The 18,566-nt window shown below is 40.5% G+C and overlaps 1 protein-coding gene across 1 annotated transcript in view; it reads left to right on the forward strand.

Annotated features, from left to right (window-relative positions):
• KIF26B (kinesin family member 26B) overlaps nt 1-18,566 on the forward strand; it is a 303,527-nt gene that overhangs the window by 123,393 nt on the left and 161,568 nt on the right. Inside the window, exon 3 of the mRNA XM_056344683.1 lies at nt 1,542-1,708. Coding sequence (XP_056200658.1) covers nt 1,542-1,708 — 167 coding nt within the window. The remainder of the gene's footprint in view (nt 1-1,541; nt 1,709-18,566) is intronic.

An 18,566-nucleotide genomic window follows, 5' to 3' on the forward strand; every position in this document is an offset into this window, starting at 1 on the left:
TCCTGCATTTTAACAGTAGTGTGAGATGATTTAAGTCCAGGATTTCAGCCTTCTGAGAGCCCTGCTCATTCAATGTAGTCAATCAGTAAATTCGAAGGTTTCAGAGTGTGACTGACATGATAGGGGGGCACTTTCAGCAATTTTACTGGTTCCTCATAAAAGGAGAGTGGCTAGGTTAGTGTTCCTGTTCTTGAAATATTACAGCTGATTGGCCTAAAAATATGTAAAATAAGAATAAACCCTTAGATTATCTACTTAGCCATAGTAGAATGGGTAACAAGCCTCTACAAAAGAAACAAAGGTGACTTGATGCTTGGTCTTAAAAATGTTGCCATGTCATGTGTCTTTTCCCCTCCAAAATACAAATCACAGTTCTTCAACTTTGCCTTTAATAATGGAAATGTGTAACAGCTGAAATAAATCAAACCTAAGTGGAAAAAGAACTACAGGATGATCTCAAGTACTTTTCGTGATGTGCCTCACAAAGATGCCCTGCATGTGGTGATGGTAGGCATGAGAACTCAAACTGAACCAGTGAGCGACTGGTTCTTGCAAACTTTTTGCAGGGGGAAGGAAGCTATGCCTTGGACAATTGCTAGCAATGATTTGAGAGGGTTCTTTTGAGGCATATGTTATAATTTTCTTGGCACACATTGGTGAACAAAAGCTATTTGTGGCTGAAATAAGGGAGGGAAAGTTGTTAGGAATTGCATGAAGGACAATAGATGACATCACACTGCTGTAAATACGTGCAAAAGCAATAGTTAAGAACGTGAAATCAAAGTTTTGAGGAGACACTTCAACAGGGCTGACTCAGTTTTCTCTGAAGTCAATAAAAATCTTTTAGTTAATTTGAGGAGAGCTGGGTCAAGTCTTGTTGAACTCCATTTCTTTTCCCAGACAATGAAAGACTGAGATGAGGCTTCCTAACAGGGAGAAAAATGTTCAATGGGCCATCAGAAGAATGAAATCACAGGATGTTTAAAACCTTTTAAGAAAACCAATGAATGTGAGTGGTAATGATCCCAGTTTTCCAGAGATATGATAAATAGTCTAGGATCTCAAGGGACTCCTTCTTGTGCTGTGTGCTGGCTTTTCTGGAGAAAGGTCAACAGAAATACTTAATGCGCTAGTGCTTGTTATTTTACAAAGACAAACAAAAGAATATTTTTTTTCCTGAAGTAAAACATAAATTTATCACACATCTAAGCTGTCTCTCATGTACCCTGAGGTAAAATCAAGCAAGGATTATGGTTTCCTCTTTCTTTTCCATATGGATAGAAAACCATAGACGTTATTGACATTTCTAGTGATGGGATGAATTTTTTCCATTAGTTTTAATGCAGACAAGGTTAGAGCTGAGCCAAAGTACTGTGGATTAGTGTGACAGAAGCAATGAACTTGTTCACAGAGCAGCAAAGATGTAGTGAATGAAATGCCTCTCTTACTCCACCTGCAACCTAGAGGCTTTTCTGGATGAGGAGGGGGTCAGCTAGTGAGCTTTGGCTGATGACACTTTTGTTTTTTTCCCCTGTCTTCAGATATCTCAGCTTATGACAGAGACTAGTCGAGAGGGCCTGACCGAAGCAGCGTTGAACCGCTACAACGCAGATAAACCCTCCCTGTACAGCTTTCCTGCTTCCCAGAGCACGTATGTTGCCAGTGAAGTATCCACAGGCACCTCGGTGGCAGCATCATTTTTTGCCAGGTAAGAGAGATTTCTCTGGTTTTCCTTCTCTGGAAACGTAATTTCTTTCAAAGGAGATGATTCTGTAGTGAAGAAGTGGGGTTGATGGACTACAGTATGCATGTCAAAACATGGCCATAAATATGGATCTATCGCAAGCTTGCAGGAATTACCGTGAAAATGTTGTTTAATCCACCTGTGTGCGTTTGTCTGTAAGATGGGGATGATACGTCTGCCCGCTTCTCTAAAATATCTCTTTAGTTCTTGATGTGGGTTAAAATGTGATCGCACTCCCAGAATGACAGCTGATTTAGTGACATATTTAGAATAAGAAGGGCCCATCCGATTAAATTTCTGAGCTAGGCAATTAATCATAGTGCTAACTGGAGGTGGGTATTTCTGTTTGATGGGCAACCTTCAGTCTTCTTTATCAAATTTCACTTTCATCTAGGGAAATTATCAAGATTTCTACTTTCAGACTGAAAAGTTAAGGTTTTTGATTTCAGTTTCTGTCCCTGTGGTGCTGTTGAATTGTCTGAGGGTCTAAACTCAGCCTCAGAACACCCTTTCTGTTGAATATTTAGCCAATGTTTAAAAAACTCTTGATGAGATAAAGTTACATTAAAAAATATCTTACTGCTATCTTTACTAATTTGTTAGTAAGAAGGGTTTGTTAAATGGGCAGAGCAGCTAATAAGTGAAATATTCATTATTGACAATGGAGATATTTTTCTGTGCAGAAATATCTCTTTGCAGAACATAATCTCTTTAGCCCAGTTGAATCCTTACGTAAGTGAAGAAGTTGAAATAATCCATGTCTTTTAATGATTTTCAATAATTAGAAGATCGACTTGGGAAGAGTTATGGAAGTAATGAAATAACAAGAGAATAAGCTATTTTTGCAGCACTTCCCATCTAGTGAGAGATCTGAATTTCAAAACATGGAGTGAACTTTTGAGTGATCGCCTCAGGCATATTCAGATTAACTTCCTTCCCTTTTGAGAGGCAGCTATTAGTAATTCCACATGATTCTATTTTATTTTAAAGGTAAATGGAAAACTTATAAAGTTGTTGGACTCTGTAAACCTGGAAAGATTTTCCCCTCCTATTTTTCCTTGCAAACATGAGGACTGCATGTGTTCCATCAGTGTCACACAACAAGTGAATAATTTAAAGGGATTAAGAGGAACATTTTAGAAGACCCGGTGAACATTGTTTGGGGCAGCTCTGCCATTTTTCCTTTACAGCTGCAGTGCTGCAGTAGCAAATGTGAATGCTGGCAGTGGTCTTGATTTGCTGCCCTTTTCCATTTAACTGCAGGCAGTTTAAATTAAAATTGCTGAATGTACTCATATGGTAATATCTAACTGGAATGAAGACTGGGATTAACACATACTTTAGCATGAATTGATTTATGAAGATGGTTTAACTCACTTGTTCTTCATTGTTTCACTGTTTCATGCTAAGAGAATTCATTTGCTCTTAATATACTCTGCTGAAATGTAGGAAACTAATTAAATTTACTCAAAATCCCGAGTGTAAATCACAGCATTTTAAGTAGAACTCTCTTTCTAGCTGATGGTGTGAATTCTTTGGTATGCCTGGCCCAGCAGAGATCTCATCTTTGAACTGTTTATTTTAAAACTGTACTTGGCAAGGAAAAAATGCCTGGTTTAGTTTGGGGTATTGCATAATTAGATTAATATCATTAATATAAGTCAGTTTTGTTCAGGACTTCAAGTTATATCATTTGCTGACAGTTCAAGCAGCAAATCCGAGTCAGTTGTTCACTGCTTGGCCTTTGAACAAGAAAATCCACAACTTGTCAAAATGTGGATCTCTCATTAATTTTTGGTTTGCATCTTATGTGTCTGTTTGCATTTTTTGTAAAGTTGGGACAAGAAGAGTAAGAACTCACATGTATGTGTATTGTGAAATACAAAGTAGGAGGCAGTGGTTGTCAAACTCATTAACATGGTGCGCTGTCTGCAATATGAAAGTCGTTCATAGCAGGCATGAGTTCTAAACTTTTGCTTTTTCTGATTGTAAGTGGCAGAGGGAGTAGTGACTACCAGCTATGGCTGGTTTATTTTTTTGAATGTGTGTCACATACAATATTTTCACGGTCAGTAAGAAGGAAACTATTATCCAGCCAGGGAAACCTGCTAATGCAAAGCTGAAGTTGGAAGGAGAAGGGTAGAAAATATTATTTTGAAATTTGAATAATGTCCCACGGTATTTCACTCTAAGTTTCCTAATAAGCAAAGCAATCCTCAGATGAAGCTCAGATATAAAAGTCATCTGCCATCAGGAAAAAAATGCAATTAACTAAAATGCTACAGTAGGAGGAACTGTCAAGGCATTCCTTGGGAACTTTTGGTTGTAATTACCTGGGAAACATCCAGAGTGGAATACCAGGAGCTCATAATTTTTCTGTTCTCAGGCACTACTAGTCCAACAGCGATGCTCACTTGACCAGCCTAAAGCTGGTGTTGAGCCATGGAGAAGTGTCTGAAGGCCACAGTGACTCTTGGTCTTTTGAAAAGCCAGGACACTTGTTGGGTGTCTTACTACCTGACTGTTATGTTTCATGATCTATAGCTGACAGCTTTCCGAGCCAGCTGAAAGGGCTGCAACCTCTATGAATTGTCATTTGTCAGGATATCGCTGCAAGAGAACTTTGGTATATCAGGATTCCCGTGGAACGGTATGTGAATGTTTTAAAGGAACAAACATTGAGAACTGTCCAAAGTGCCCTGCTGGTAGGCTTATGAATATTAGATGATACACGTATGAATAATGCATTTCTAACAGTGATTCTGACACAGAAACTGAATTTAATCAATTCCACTTTTAATGACAGGGACCAAATTTGCCTTTCTGTTCAGGGCCATCACTGATTGTTGTCTCAGATATCCTCCAATCCATGCTAATTTAGCATCATGCTTCTTACTAATACGCATTTGTGATGAAAGAGATCCATTTTGTGAATGTGAAATGACGGCAGGATTCTTTACGCAAAAAGAATCCTGGGCAGAGCATTTCTGGATTTTTACATCGGTTAACTCTTGCCTCCGGTTCGGATCTGTGCCATAAGAAGCACTGCAGTTTTGGGCCACCGCAGTCTAAGGTGTACTAGCCTCTTGCCTCGTGCCCTCCAAGCATGAGTATGAGTGTGCCACCTCTACTTATGGGAGAAGTATATGCTGGTGCTGATGCTGCCAAAGAACTGAGGGCAGGTCCTTCTGTTGCCTGTCTCCCTGCGAAGCTCTAGCAGCTCAAGGGACATCGTCCTAAACCTCGTCCCTATCTGTGCTGGTATCTACACGGCGAAAATTTCTGGAGCTCATTTTTCTACATGGGACAAAAATTTCAGCTTTGGCCTGACTACTCCATAAATAAACCTGCCCCTCTGAATGAAACTTCTCTGTTGTGAATGGGCTGTAGGGTTTTAATACCCTCTCAAAGGGTGATGGCACGATGCAGGAGCTAGAAGTCTGTGCTCTGGACCGGAGCTTTTCGGTTGTCCTTACAACACCTAAAGGTGTTTGGAATCTGGGTACAGCTCCTTGTTCACCCTGTCACAGTAAGCTTGCTTTCTCGGAGAGGAAAAACTGTTCTTGCATCAAGGACAAAGGAGAAACATAATAGCCTGTTTCACTTTGGACCTCAAAAAAGATAAACTTTTTAAGAGAAGGAGATATTTTTAAATGGCAGTCTTGGAAGTTGTTTCCTGTTGTGGGTCAGGAAAGGTAGCAGTGTATCTTGAACAAAAGCCTGCCTGGGTCTGAAATCAGATATAGTAACATTTGGATTAATTGAGCCTAATGGGAATATAGATAATCTTGAAAGTAGCCTGAAAAAATCTGTTCCAGGGATCATTTTCCATGTCTTTATACAGCTTAAACACTAAGCAGGGCCACACAATGCTGCTGCTGTAGGTGTAGCAAGGCACGTTTCTCAAATGAAATGAAGAAATGCCCAGATTTTTAAAAAGCTTTTATTTTAAAAGAAAATAAGAATAGAAAACCTTAGCTTTGTATACAACTGACACATGGCTACTCAGCATAGGATAAGCTCTAGTTACAGTTACCTCCACTCTCGGAAAAACTGCTGGTGACCCTTTCCTCTCCCATTCCCCACTCCTGAGTGGTTTGGTGGATGGGGGAGGTGGAGGTCAGGCAGTGCCCTCCTGCCAAGGGGTGCTGTGAATGTTGGGTTTGAAATGCTGCTGGATGCTCCATGGATTTCCCTTCTGCTCCTGAGAATCCTTTTTGAATCTTTTTAAAAATTCTGGTACATATTGCATGAGCTACAAAGCTTGTATGGGGACACTATTTGCAGGAGCTTCTTGTAAAAGCCGCTGTGCTGGTTTGATGGCACTACTCCAGAGACCCCAGAATCTCATGGCTTGGTGGGGATTTTTTTGCACGCATGTGATAAACTATCAGTTTATCACACGACTTTTGATGTTAGCTTGTTTTCCTTAAAGGTGCAGTATTATGTGAGTCTTGTTAAAACTTAAAGGAGCTAGTCTGCACAACCTTTCTGCTCATGGGGGAAATTTTTAAAGTCCAGAGGCTTAGGATCCATGAACACCATGGCTTTTCCTTAAAGACTGTGTGTTTGTTGAAATCAATCATACCATTTTAAGGTCCTGGCTTGAATTTTTTGGAGGTCTGTGGGAAGTCCACAAAAATGAACTTTTCCTGGCATTGCAACAGAGGGTTTGTCAGAACGTGCACAGCAAACCCAGGTAAGAAACGGAGGCACCAGTTATTAGAGAAGGAAATGGGCTGGAGTAAATATTCACGTACCAAAGAGCCCAGCCTTGGCCTGGGAAGCTCCGTGGGAGAAATATTTGATTTGTGTCAGTAGTCTGGCTGTAACTGAGATGTTTCTCTAGCAGATGTGGAGCCAGGTCAGGCATCTCCTTGTGGTATCCCTGCACCTTGTGCTGGTGCACGGCAGGCTGTGCATGCACACCCAGGGCACTCGTGCTGCTGAGGGACCTCTCAGCAAAGAGCCTGTGAGCCTTGTCAGGGAGCAAAAGCTGCTTGTCCCATGCTCTGTGCCTTTCTGAAGAAAGTTCCGTTGAAGTTTGGAATGTTCTGAACTGCCGATGACACACTTGACAGTGATTTTTCATGCTGAAGGGTGGTGGACCAATTGCTCTTTCAAGACATGTAGTGGGTCCCTGGTTTAGGCACTGCTTGAGAAGTCTTTGATGTCAAATAGTGCTAACCTTAATATCCCCAAAAGAAAACAATTTTCTGAGACTTAGGTGAAAACATATTTTGGTTTCTTGCTGTCTAAACTATGTAGAAACTGAAAGGATTTTCTTTCAGTAGCTGAACAAACTAAATTTAACGGTTAAATTGTGGTCAGTCTCTTGGACATTTTGAAGAGCTATATATTAACAACTGATCAGAATTTCTACCCTTTTCCCTCGTCCTCATCACATACTGCGTAAGGACTAAGTAAAAAGAAGAATGTTAAGATAAAAGATCCTTTAGACTGCCTTTCAGTTCAAATGCTGGCAGCAAGTTTTAAAACATCTGTAAATAATTTTCACAAATATTTCGACCTTCAAAGCCTGTCTTGGTGCTGACTAGTAGGAGAAATTTCAGTCATAATGATCTCAGTCAACCTGAAAGACCATGAAACAAATATTAAAATGGACACCTAGGTTTGAGTGCACAACTTCAGGGGCTGATTTTTCATAATTTCTGGACTTTCATCAGAAATGTAGGAGATCTGTGTTCATAGTCGCTGCTTTTCTGTGCTCCCCATCGCTGTGAGAGCCCTAACTAACGGCCTGTTTCTGCTTCCTGTTGTGGGTGTTATTTCATGTGTATAAAGTCAATGCCAATCAAAAGGGAATCTGGCTCTCCTGAAGTGAAAGAAGGCTGGCAGGTGGGGCATAAAAAAATACCGCTTTTCTGTGGTTCCATGTAAACAAAATAAAAATGTCCTGGCAGGAAAGACTGCGTGAGCTGCATGCAAGAACAGCCAGTGCCTAGTAGTGAAGGCAATGATCCGATAGGAAATAAAAAAAATTGGGACTCCAGTGCCACATCTGGATGGGGGAAAGCAAAGGTATTTGAATGCTCTTTAATTTTGCATGGTAGTTCTATCTTGGGTCCCAAGGTCCCAAACAGTTTCCAGTGACGTTTGGTTTGTTGTGGGTTCCCCCCCGCCCCCCCCAAAGCTGACACATTCCCCATGGCACTTTTGTTTGAATCAGTTCATATCTTTTGATCACAAAAAAGTTTAACAACAAGATTCTAGATTAGGTCCATTTTGAACAGGATATATGGTACCGGTCTGAAACCACGATGTCTGAATCTTTGGACACTTGTACTCTGCTGTTATTTAAACAGAAACTTAAAATGTATGCCGTTTTAGACCTGGGTTGGAAATCCAGTTGTGATAAGTTTAATTTGGCATTGGGCTGTAAACAGAAATAATTTGAACCTTCATGCCAATTAAATCCACTATATGTTGGCTGCAGATTAATAGCTTTCATTCACAGTTTAAAATACAGATAACGGACCTTGATTTTTAAACAGGATTTTGGACCCATGAAGCTATAAAAAGAAATAAGCTAAAATTACCCTTAGATTATCTTAGAATACTGTATTTGCAGGGGTGGGGTGTGCCATCTGCTTAGCCTCAAAACATGTAACTGATAAAAAGGATGTAAATCCTCATGTTCCCATTATCAAAGTAATCTGCTTCAGATGTACAGGGAGATTTACCTTAAGTTAACAAATAGAGTTTTCTGGATTAAGCATGTTTTAAAAACAACTGTTTAGAACTATCTAAAGTAAAATATTGCTATCCAGGAACAGTTTATTGACTGTTGAACAGAGAAATTGAAATTCCAGTCCATGAAAGGTATGTTCCTTTGATGTTATGTCTGTATTGAAATATGCCACACCTGCTCCGTGCCCTGCACGGAGCGAGCGTTCCCTACGTGTGGTATGGGTTGTACCCATGGTGATGGCAATCACTGAATAACGCTGTTATTGAAATGGTCTTCAAGAGCTGGAGTTTCTTGTGTAACTAGCTTTTGGCAGGCTGGAGAAATCTTGATAATTTTCTAAGTAAAGCTTCCCTTTTTGTTTGGCAAGTTTTGAGATATTATGTTGTTTCCTTGTGATGCAATCCCCAATTCCATCTGACAAATATCTGGTTCTGTAAAGCCAAGGACACACACCATGAAAGTTTTTCCGCTGAAGAGATTATTTCAAAAGGGATGACTTGTCTCCTACGTATAAATCATTATTTTATTTTTTTCTGATATATACTGCCTGAAAACCAGAATCTGAGAGTTTTTCTGATTCCTGTAAGAATCTGTGGTGTTTAGTTACAACTTTTTGTTGCTATAATTAGGCGAGTGTTTTGCACTGGTTTTATTTTTACTTTTTATTGTACAAAAATTTATGAACTTGCATCTAGAATTCATTTTCCCTATTAATTTTTATATGATCAGTCAAGTTCAATTTTTAAATTCAGAAAATTAATCTGGGAATACAATACATTTACATGTGCTTTCCCCTCCTTTTTTTCCTGCCTGCTTATTTTCTCAAGCACAACTCCATGAAAATTTATTGTAACCAGGGACTTCATTAGCTAGTAAGCAAACGCTGCCCATCTCTTTCAGATCCTAGAGTCAATAATTGATTATATTAAAATGAAAAGGGCCAGTAATGTAAACACCTACTTAATCTACGCTATGCAGTGTACGTGCTTTGTAGAAGCTCTAAGTGTTATTTAGCCTCTGGCAAGGCAGGAGGTAACCAAGTTTTCAGTCTTCAGTAGGTAGCAATGGCCTTTGTCCCACGTTTCTGAGATGTTACCTTAGCTTAAAGTTTGCTTTCTCTGTTTGTACCTCCCTGATTGCTGCTATTACAGATAAGAAGCTTTAGACCTGTAAATGGCTGTGCTGGCCCCCTTCCTCCTGCCACTCTCATGTCTTAGATGCTGTGTACCGATAAACATTTTGCATTGCCAGGAAGAATGTCGGATGCTGATGATATGGCACTGAGACACTGCTTATTTTAGCAGTTTGCTAAGGAAGGAGGCAATTTTTTAGGGATTTGTAGTCCTAATTCTCCTAGGTGATTTCAAGTACTCAGGACAGAAGTACCTGGGTGTATGGAAGCTGAGCTCCTGCTGCTCTCCCTACGCTATGCTAAACCAGAGGTAACTTCTTTTCGACTTCTCGCCATATCTAGTGGTTTCCTGCTGATTTCAATAGACTGCAAAGGTGCAGGCTAACTAAGAAATAGGTTTCACCTCCTAATTTCTAAAAGGGCTTTTAGGGTGCCAGAGTACTTGCTACGTGAAACACCTGCTCCCTGCTAATTTAGGAAAACTTAAAGGGAACTGAGGCTATTTCCTTTCCTTAACGCCGCCTTTCCCTGCCCCTGACATGTACATTGAGAAAAATTGCTAGCAGCCTACGCAGTAATCCCTCAGCACCTGCTACCAAAGACTCCTGGTGTTTAATCTTGCCTTTTACTCTTAGGGCAGTGGAAATAAAAATGGTCAGCATTAATCTTCTGACTTCTAGTATAGTTGTGACTGCCAACCACAGCATAGGCAACCTCATGTTGATTTACTGTTTTGCATATTTCTTGCTTCCTTTAAACCTTGACATAAGAGTTCTGATTTATAGTGTCTTTATCTTGGTTGCAGAGAGAGAAAGATGAATTGATGTAGTTGCACTGTCTATAGCTGAAAATTATATCCACCACCAGCTGTTTTTTCCCTCTGTTTTTAACACCACCAAACCAACCTTCACTCAAATCATAAATCTATAGTTACAAGACTTTTCCCTAAACATCTGGAAGTTCAGAATAGCAAACTTTTTATTCTGATTGCTGCTTTCCTGTTACAAGTAGTACTGTTACAGTGCTGCCCCAGCAGCCCTGAAATTCCAGCTGTGATTTACCCTGTCTGTAGCGTTCTCCACCACCTGCTCAGTCAGTGTTTTCTTAACCTTGAGAGCAATCTATTCAACTGCTGAACGGCTTTTCCTTATGACTACTGATGAATACAGACTATTTCATATTTCCTTGCTTGTAGAATAAAAACTCCAACAAGAAAATGGGTTGAAACGTTGAGGTGGACACATCAGGTGGACAGCTGCTAGTTGAGCTTGCATATACGCATCCCTGTGATGTGTTCATTACAAAATATGACAGGACCACAGTACACCCGTGTACCTGACTAGATGGATTGTAGCAAACAGATTTAGAACCTCATCTCTTTTCCCAGCTGTAGATTGAACATGATGCTCATGTTACAGCTGCCGTCCATTGGCATGTCTCAGTTAAATTATTGGTTTGATCTCTTCCGAGAAACTCAAGTTCAGGATTACATGCATGCATTGCACACAGGACAGAGACTCCAGAGCTTTCTACGATGGACCTTGATTTCAAACTACTGGTTGCCTTTTAGGAGACAGACCTGTTAAAGGATAAGACAAAAAATGAATGTACACATTTAGGAAATAAGTAATTAGAGAAACATTGCAGCTAACAGAGACAGTTTTCCCTGTGAATGCTTTTCTTGAGATTTCATGACTTTGGGGTAGTGATTTCTTTAGTCAAAGTGTTGACAGGGTCTGCTTCTTCTATTGAGCCATCTATTTTCAGGAAATCTATAGAGACTTATTTTCTTTAAGATCTCTATTCTTCTGGTTAAAATTGGTCAATGGATTCAAATGTCCTTTTAGAGGCTAGTCAGAGAGATTCGCATAGATTATGTATTAGTCATCCTTGTTTCTTTGAATGACCAGGCTAAAAACTACTGCTGATAACTAGCGAGGCAATCTTTGGTTTTATTATCCCAAAAGCTATGAGAGGAAGGAACCAAACTAGTTACTTTGTTGTGAGAGTTACGGCAATAATCTCTTTGAATTTAAGAAAGAATGCTGAATAAGTGAAAACTGTGGAAATCTAAGCAAAGACAGAAAAGACAATATTAGCCAAAATTATTTCTGTTTCTTTTCTGAATGCCTTTTTGTATGCAAATACAGGGAGAAATCAGTCAGCCTTTCATTAGAAAGGAAAAAGGACGCAGAGAGAAACTGGGCGGTGTTATATCTCTTGTCAGCCATCTGCAAGCAAGCTGAATTACTAACCTATGGAGAGTATCAACACTATGAAAGTTCAAAGTTGCCTATTACTGCTTTTGCTTTTTATTACTGACAGAGAAACAAATGTGAATCTAAGCTTTCTCACTGCAATAGCTCCTTTTCCAGCTCTCCTATTCCACTATATTTGTCCCTTCCCACAGCAGCATCAAACCTTTCCTAAGAGAACTAGTTCATTTTGGCTGTGTGATGTGGAAATATCTGGTAGTTGGACAAGGCGAAGATACGTGAGTTATATCCAACTGTGTATTTCTAAAATGTGCAAGATAGCACTGCTCAGAGGTTCCCAAGGGCCACACTGCCTTCAGTTCAGCTGTGTTAATTGGCCTTGGCCTTTCTGTTTGAACCTTGCTTGCTCTGACTGGTTTTGCTTGTTTCCATAGGACACTACACTATAGGGTGGGTGCTCCAAAGCTGGCATTTCTGTCGGTCCCAGCTGTTACCCATCATGAGTGGGACACAAACCATCATGAGATAAAGCAATAGATAATTTCTTGGGTCATTGAGTTAGAAGAATCTTTAGGTTTCACGTGCCCAGATTATTTGTTGGGTTTTTTCCTGCCTACATGTATGAAGGTCAGAAGAGGACTTAGATAATGAAAGCTGAGAAAAATAATCCTATGATTCCACAAGTTGAAAGGAAACATTTTTGTATTACAGATCTTGTGAAATAATGTTGAGAATTGATAGGAATGAGGAATACATTTATGTTCTGAATCAAGCTAGGCATGGGAATGGGACTAGAAGGAGGGAAACCAAAATAAAACTCTGAAAAGGAAATAGAAGTGTTTAATTAAGTCATGAAATTCTGGGAGCACCAGTGAGCTAATAGCCCACTATCATATTAGTGGCATAAAGGGTTTAGTGGAAAAATACAGACCTCCAGGAACAATACTGGATGTGACATTGATGCAGGGCAAACAGAAAAATACCTGTGATGGGTTACAATTTCAAAAAGACATCGTAGTAAAATGCCAATGAGTTTAGGATTATGGAAAAAAGGTGTTGGTCATACTGTCTTGAAATGTTTTCCTTAGGTGTTTTAGTTATGTGTTTAGTTAATAAAATAGAACTGATACAGTCCAATCTGTGGTTTTCACAGAATTGTTTGTGTTACCAAATTCTTGAATTCTTGATTAATACTTCAGAGCAACGTGAAACAAATTGGGAATGCATTAAACAGACTAAGTAGATGAAATGATTTATTACGTTAAATGACTCTACTCCTGCTGGGATTCTGTAGACATACAGAATGCCATAGGGCACTAAGTGGAAAATATTTTTAAACCTTTCAGGTGGTGTTGGGAAGGTTGTTAGTAGCAGATTGCTTAGTGATCCGGGCCAACAATAGCTGTTACATTGGTGTCATATGTAATACCATAAATCTAATAGCAAGGAATGTAGACCATGCTTACAGGAGAGGGGCCTCTGTACTGAGAAGCGCTTACTGGGAAGGATCTGTGTGTCATGGTTGACTGGTTACACATGAACACACGGTGGGACACTGTGGCCAGGAGGGCTAATGCAGCTCTTGAATATCTGTAAGAATAATGACATACAAAGAGAGTCTGGGAAGTTACTTAAACTCTGCGTTAGGAATAGATATGGCCACTGCTAGAATACTCTGTGTAGTTCTGATGTCCACGGTCAAGGAAGGTGCTGAAAAAATGGAGATGCTTCAGAGAAGAGAAACTAAAATAATTAAACGTTTGGAAAACATGCCTTCCAACAGTCTGCTTTAGTTTATCGAACAGATTTAGAGAGAGATCTGTTGACAGTGTGCAGGGAACCTCAGCAGGGAGCAGAAACGTGATCCTGGGGGACTCCAGTCCAGCAGACAAGAGCATGTCAAGAAGTAATGGCAGGAAGCTGGATTTAGACAAACCCAGAGTCGTAATGAAATGTGCATGTTTAGGAAGGATATTTAGGAAAGGGCAATGACCTCATGAAACGAGCAAGAGTGGAGAAGAGTTCTCTTTTAGTGTCTGGTTTTTAAATTAAAATTGGTATTTGAATGGCTGTAGTTAACCACGGTTTGGGGGGCTTGAAGAGAGTTAATGTAAGGAAGACCCATTGCTTTTGCTATGTGGGAAGTTACATTAGAGATTCGTAATAGTCTCACTTAATCTGGGAAGACACACTCACTTGGGTGTGAAGGTGCGGCAGTAAGGAATAGTATTTCTGCTTCTCTTTCATACAGCAACGCTATACCAAAGCGCAAGAAAAAATTGCCATGTAGAAAGGAGTAAACTATTACCTTTCTTAATTTAGCTGGGAGTGATTAACAAGTAAGTCTTTTAATTGATGTGGGTTTTTTGTAGGTGAACTTCAGAGAGTGCTGTTTTGGTTTTTTTTGGGTTTTTTCTTTAATTAGTATTATTTTTTTTTTAATTGCCAGTATGTTCCATTTTCATTTTTGCCTTTTAGTACAACAAGATGTGGGAACCTTTGTGGTTTTCCTAGCTTCTTTGGGCACGTATCTGCTTTAGTGGTGCATTGTTTTCCTGTTCTTTGGAGATTCCATCCATTTCAGAAAGAGTTTCAGAGAGTGTATCAGTATATATACCATTTTATATATATATATATAAAGCCTTCCTAAAATTATAAATGCTTTATTTTTTCCTTCACCTCCTGGGTTGAAGATGTCAGTCAGCAAAGGTGATGGGCGTTCATTGCTGACACAAGTAGATCAGTAAAAATCATGTTAGTGGGAAAAGAGCATCCTAATATTTTGACATATAAATTAAGAGAAGTATTTAACAGCCAAAGCTGAAACAAAAAGTATATTGTATCTGAAGGCTAAGGCTTTGAGGCAAATGTCTGTGATTCAAAATTACTGATTTTATAAAAATAATGCAAAAAAGCCCCCAAAACCAAACCCCAAAACCCCCAACACTCATACACACACACAAATCCCAGCTGTTCCACTCGATGGCTCATAAAATCAGAATAAAGTCCTTCAAGGGCTGTTTTATAAGGAGAGACTATTTTTTTTTTATGCGTAGTTATGGTAGCATCTGGTTTCCATCTCTGGGAATTCAGAGGATCCACAGGCACCAACATGCTGTCTGCTGCAGAGAAGCTCTACAACACAGATAAACGCTTCAGACAAGTGCGCGGTACGTAACGTAATTGTCTGCAAGCTGGAAAGATGTGGGGGTTTGCTGGGAGGAGGCAAAACCTGAATCCATAAAGTCTGATTAACATAAGCAATAGGAGCAGTCCTGGCATAAAATTTCCATTGTTCACCTGTGGAGAGTGGACTTGCTAAGCTAGCAACACCTGAGTCAATAGGATTAATCGGTCGGAGAAGGTAAGCAAGGTGTACATAAGGCAAGAGGAGTCGGTGGGTTTTCACAGAGGGTTCAAACGATGGGATCGATAATCCAGGTGTCAACAAATTTGAGCAGGAAATATAAAGGACCTTTTCTGAATAATCACATTGGATTTAGTAACTGTTGAATGGCAAAGGAAAGCAGAATTTGTCTCAGTTATTTCTGGCTCATCACATTTGTCATTCTAATGCCTTATCCTTTCTATAAACAGGATTTGTGTGTAAGAAGTAGTCACATTGTGATCTTCTGTGAAATTTTATTACATCATGCTAAAGGTTTGTTACACATTATTGACATCTGGTACCACAGAAAGCAAAATCTTCAGGATGCCTTGAATGTGGGCACAGACACAGTGCTGATGTTTTGGCTTATATTGTGCTTAGCACGTTTTTGCTTAACGAGTAGTACGATAAAGCAAACAGAAAGGACGTAAAAAAATTTGCTTCTCTTATGGCTGGAGGTGGACTCAGCCAGGTGTCAAAAATGAAATGCATTTCAGTGCAACTCTGTGCTGGAATGAAGCTTACCTTCTGCCAGGACACCTGCTTATGCGTATATATAATGCATATATATATATATATATATATATACACACATACAGAAGAGGTGCTAGCAGCTCTCCTTTGTGCTTCAGGGAACCAATGTTGTGCTGTGTGAATACGCCTGACTTTTCTATAGTAACCTAGAGGTCGATGCGTTTCTTCAGGGAACTGGAGAACTGCGTTCTAAGGCATCCCTGAACCTGAAAAGAAGCAAAACCAACAGTTCATGCAACCCAAAGGAAGGAGAGAGGAATAGGTCCTGGCTTCAGTAATATCACTGTATAGGGAGGAGTGTGGGATCCACAGGGGCACTGGCAGGGAGTGAGAGGGAGCAAACTCTTTCCTAAACCTGGCGAGCAGGGCTGGGCAGCCTCTTGGCAGCACGCTAAGCTGGGGTGCTGCTGGGCCAAGTGCCTCCATCTTCCTATACTCTGTGTATAGGAATCAGGTACCTAACCTGAGGTTTTGACTTTTGCATTAATAGAGTTGCTGAGAAGTTGCCACACCTAAGGATGGCATGGATCTAGGCTGCAGTTTGCACCTGAACCTGAAGAGTATGTTCAGACTAAAAGTTTCAAGTTTAATTTGCATTAAAAATAACAAGTGCATTGTGAATATAGAACCATATATTCCTAGAATAAAAAATTCAAAATTGCTGAAGAGACCCGCTTTCCAAGAGCACTGCGATTGGAATCATTGAGGAGCCTAAGTCCCATTTTCAAAAATTATTGAAGTGCTTATGAGCTTAAGCAACAGTGACTTCTACCACTGGAATCTAGATCCCTGCACCCCCAGGTAACTTCTGCAACTGTACCTGTGAATCGATTACAACCTTTTTGGTACTTCCAGGACTCAGGTGTTATAGCTGTGTTCTGATTCAGATTTATGTCTGGTTCTGCCATAAAACACTATTCTTGACTTTTGAAAATTATGTTTATATTTAATTCCTAACAAATAACTACACTTAAACCCCAAACACATTATACAATATGTTAGCTCCAAGGGACAATATCCTAAATGAGAACAGATCCTTTTCTTTTTCTTCATGCCAGCTCTTTGTTTAGCAGTATGGTAACTACACACACATCCCAGATGTTCATGGAAACAGAATTCTTCTTTAATTTACAGCAGAATCTGGTTTTATCCCTTGCTGGCTTTGTATTTGTCAAACACACAAATGTTTAAACCCTTATACTCAAATATTCTGCAGTAGTACTTTGCATGCCTGGGAAAAGCTAATGTTTGTAAAATCACAGAATAATTCAAGTTGGAAGACTTGGAGGTCATCTAGTCCAACTCCCTGCCCAGAGCAGGTCTAGTTGCATCAGGTTGCTCGGGGCCATGGCTCATGGAGCTTTGAATATCTCTGGATGGAGTTTCTACAACTTCTACATTGTGGTTCCAGTGGATGGTCACGCTCATAGTGGAAAAAAAAATTCTTTATGTATCATTTAAATGACCCATATTGCAAGTTGTGTCTTTAGCCTCTCCTTCTGTCTCTGTGCATCTCCAAGAGTGAGTCTGGCCCTGTCTTCTCTAAATACTCTCATCATCAGTAGACAGCACTAAGAGCTCCCCTTCACCTACTCAAGGCTAAGTAGATCCAGTTGTCTCAGCATCTTCTTATACATTACACGCTCCAGCCCCTGACCATGCTGGTGTTCATCTCAGTGGATAAAGGGAGCATTGTCTGATTGGAGAGCTCATGGAGATACGACTTCGGTGAGATACTGTTCTAGAAAGATACACTGCTTATATAGGAGATCTGACTATTGTGCAATTCAGCTTTTGCTGAAGGTCTTAGAGATCATGCTCAAAATCTGCAATTTAAGATTCAGTTTTTAATCTCTGATGCTGACTATATTTTCCATTGCTTTTACCTGAGCAATACCTAGTCAGGAGAGACTGAACTGATTGTATATTTGGTAAGAAGATGTGTGATTTCAGACTTTAGATGTAGTAATTTCTGTAGGTAATGTTTTCTTTGCTTTTCTCGTAGTGAATATGGGTGATACTGTGGAACACCCATGGTGGTTCATTCGTATTTGCTTTGCAAAGTCTTTGGCTGGGAGTCAGACAGCATTGACAGCCCGGGCCTTTGTTTCACATACTCAGAAACTATTAAATATTGATATTTCATGGGAAAAGCCATCATTGCAGACTGTGCTGATTTGGGCACCAGATGATTGCTTAGTCTGCAAGAGGATTTTTCACTGAGAGCTTTTCTGTGTAGGCTGCTGCTGAGGGCTAAGGGAGATGAAGGCTCAGCCAATGCCAAGGTCTTGTGCTGCAGGGCTGGGGGTTCCCGTGGTGGGTGGCAGCAGCAGCCCCAGGGGGTACCATGGCAGCCCTGTGCATTGGGCTCCTCCCTGGCGACAGGCTGAAGCTGGGCTGGGCTGTAGACAGGGCTGTGGAGAGCTTGGAGACCAGCCCTGCTGTGGCATTGCTGGGGCAGGGGCTGAGGGTCCAGGAGCTGACATGGGGTCCTGGCCCCTGGGCATGTGGGGGACAAGTTCCTAGGGGGATGGGCAGGACCTGTGGGTGCCCTCAGAGCCTGACAGACCTAGACTTGGGGCTGGGGTTAGAAGGGCAAATCCTGGACCTACAGAGGGTGCAAGGCTGGAAGGGGCATGCGAAACAGCAGTGCAAGCTGCGAAAAGGTTTCCCCTCTCTGAGCTTGTTCATGTGGGTTCACATGTTCGTGGGGGAGCTCAGGTTTAGCCGAGCCCTAGGATTAGGGTTAGAAGGGGAAAGCCCAGAGCTGTGACGGCATGGGGCTGAAAATGGGCTGTAAAACCACAAAGCGGTCTGCAAAAAGATTTCTCCCTCAGGGA

This window comes from Falco biarmicus, chromosome 6 (assembly GCF_023638135.1).
Source record: "Falco biarmicus isolate bFalBia1 chromosome 6, bFalBia1.pri, whole genome shotgun sequence".
In the NCBI taxonomy this organism is placed as follows: Eukaryota; Metazoa; Chordata; class Aves; order Falconiformes; family Falconidae; genus Falco; species Falco biarmicus.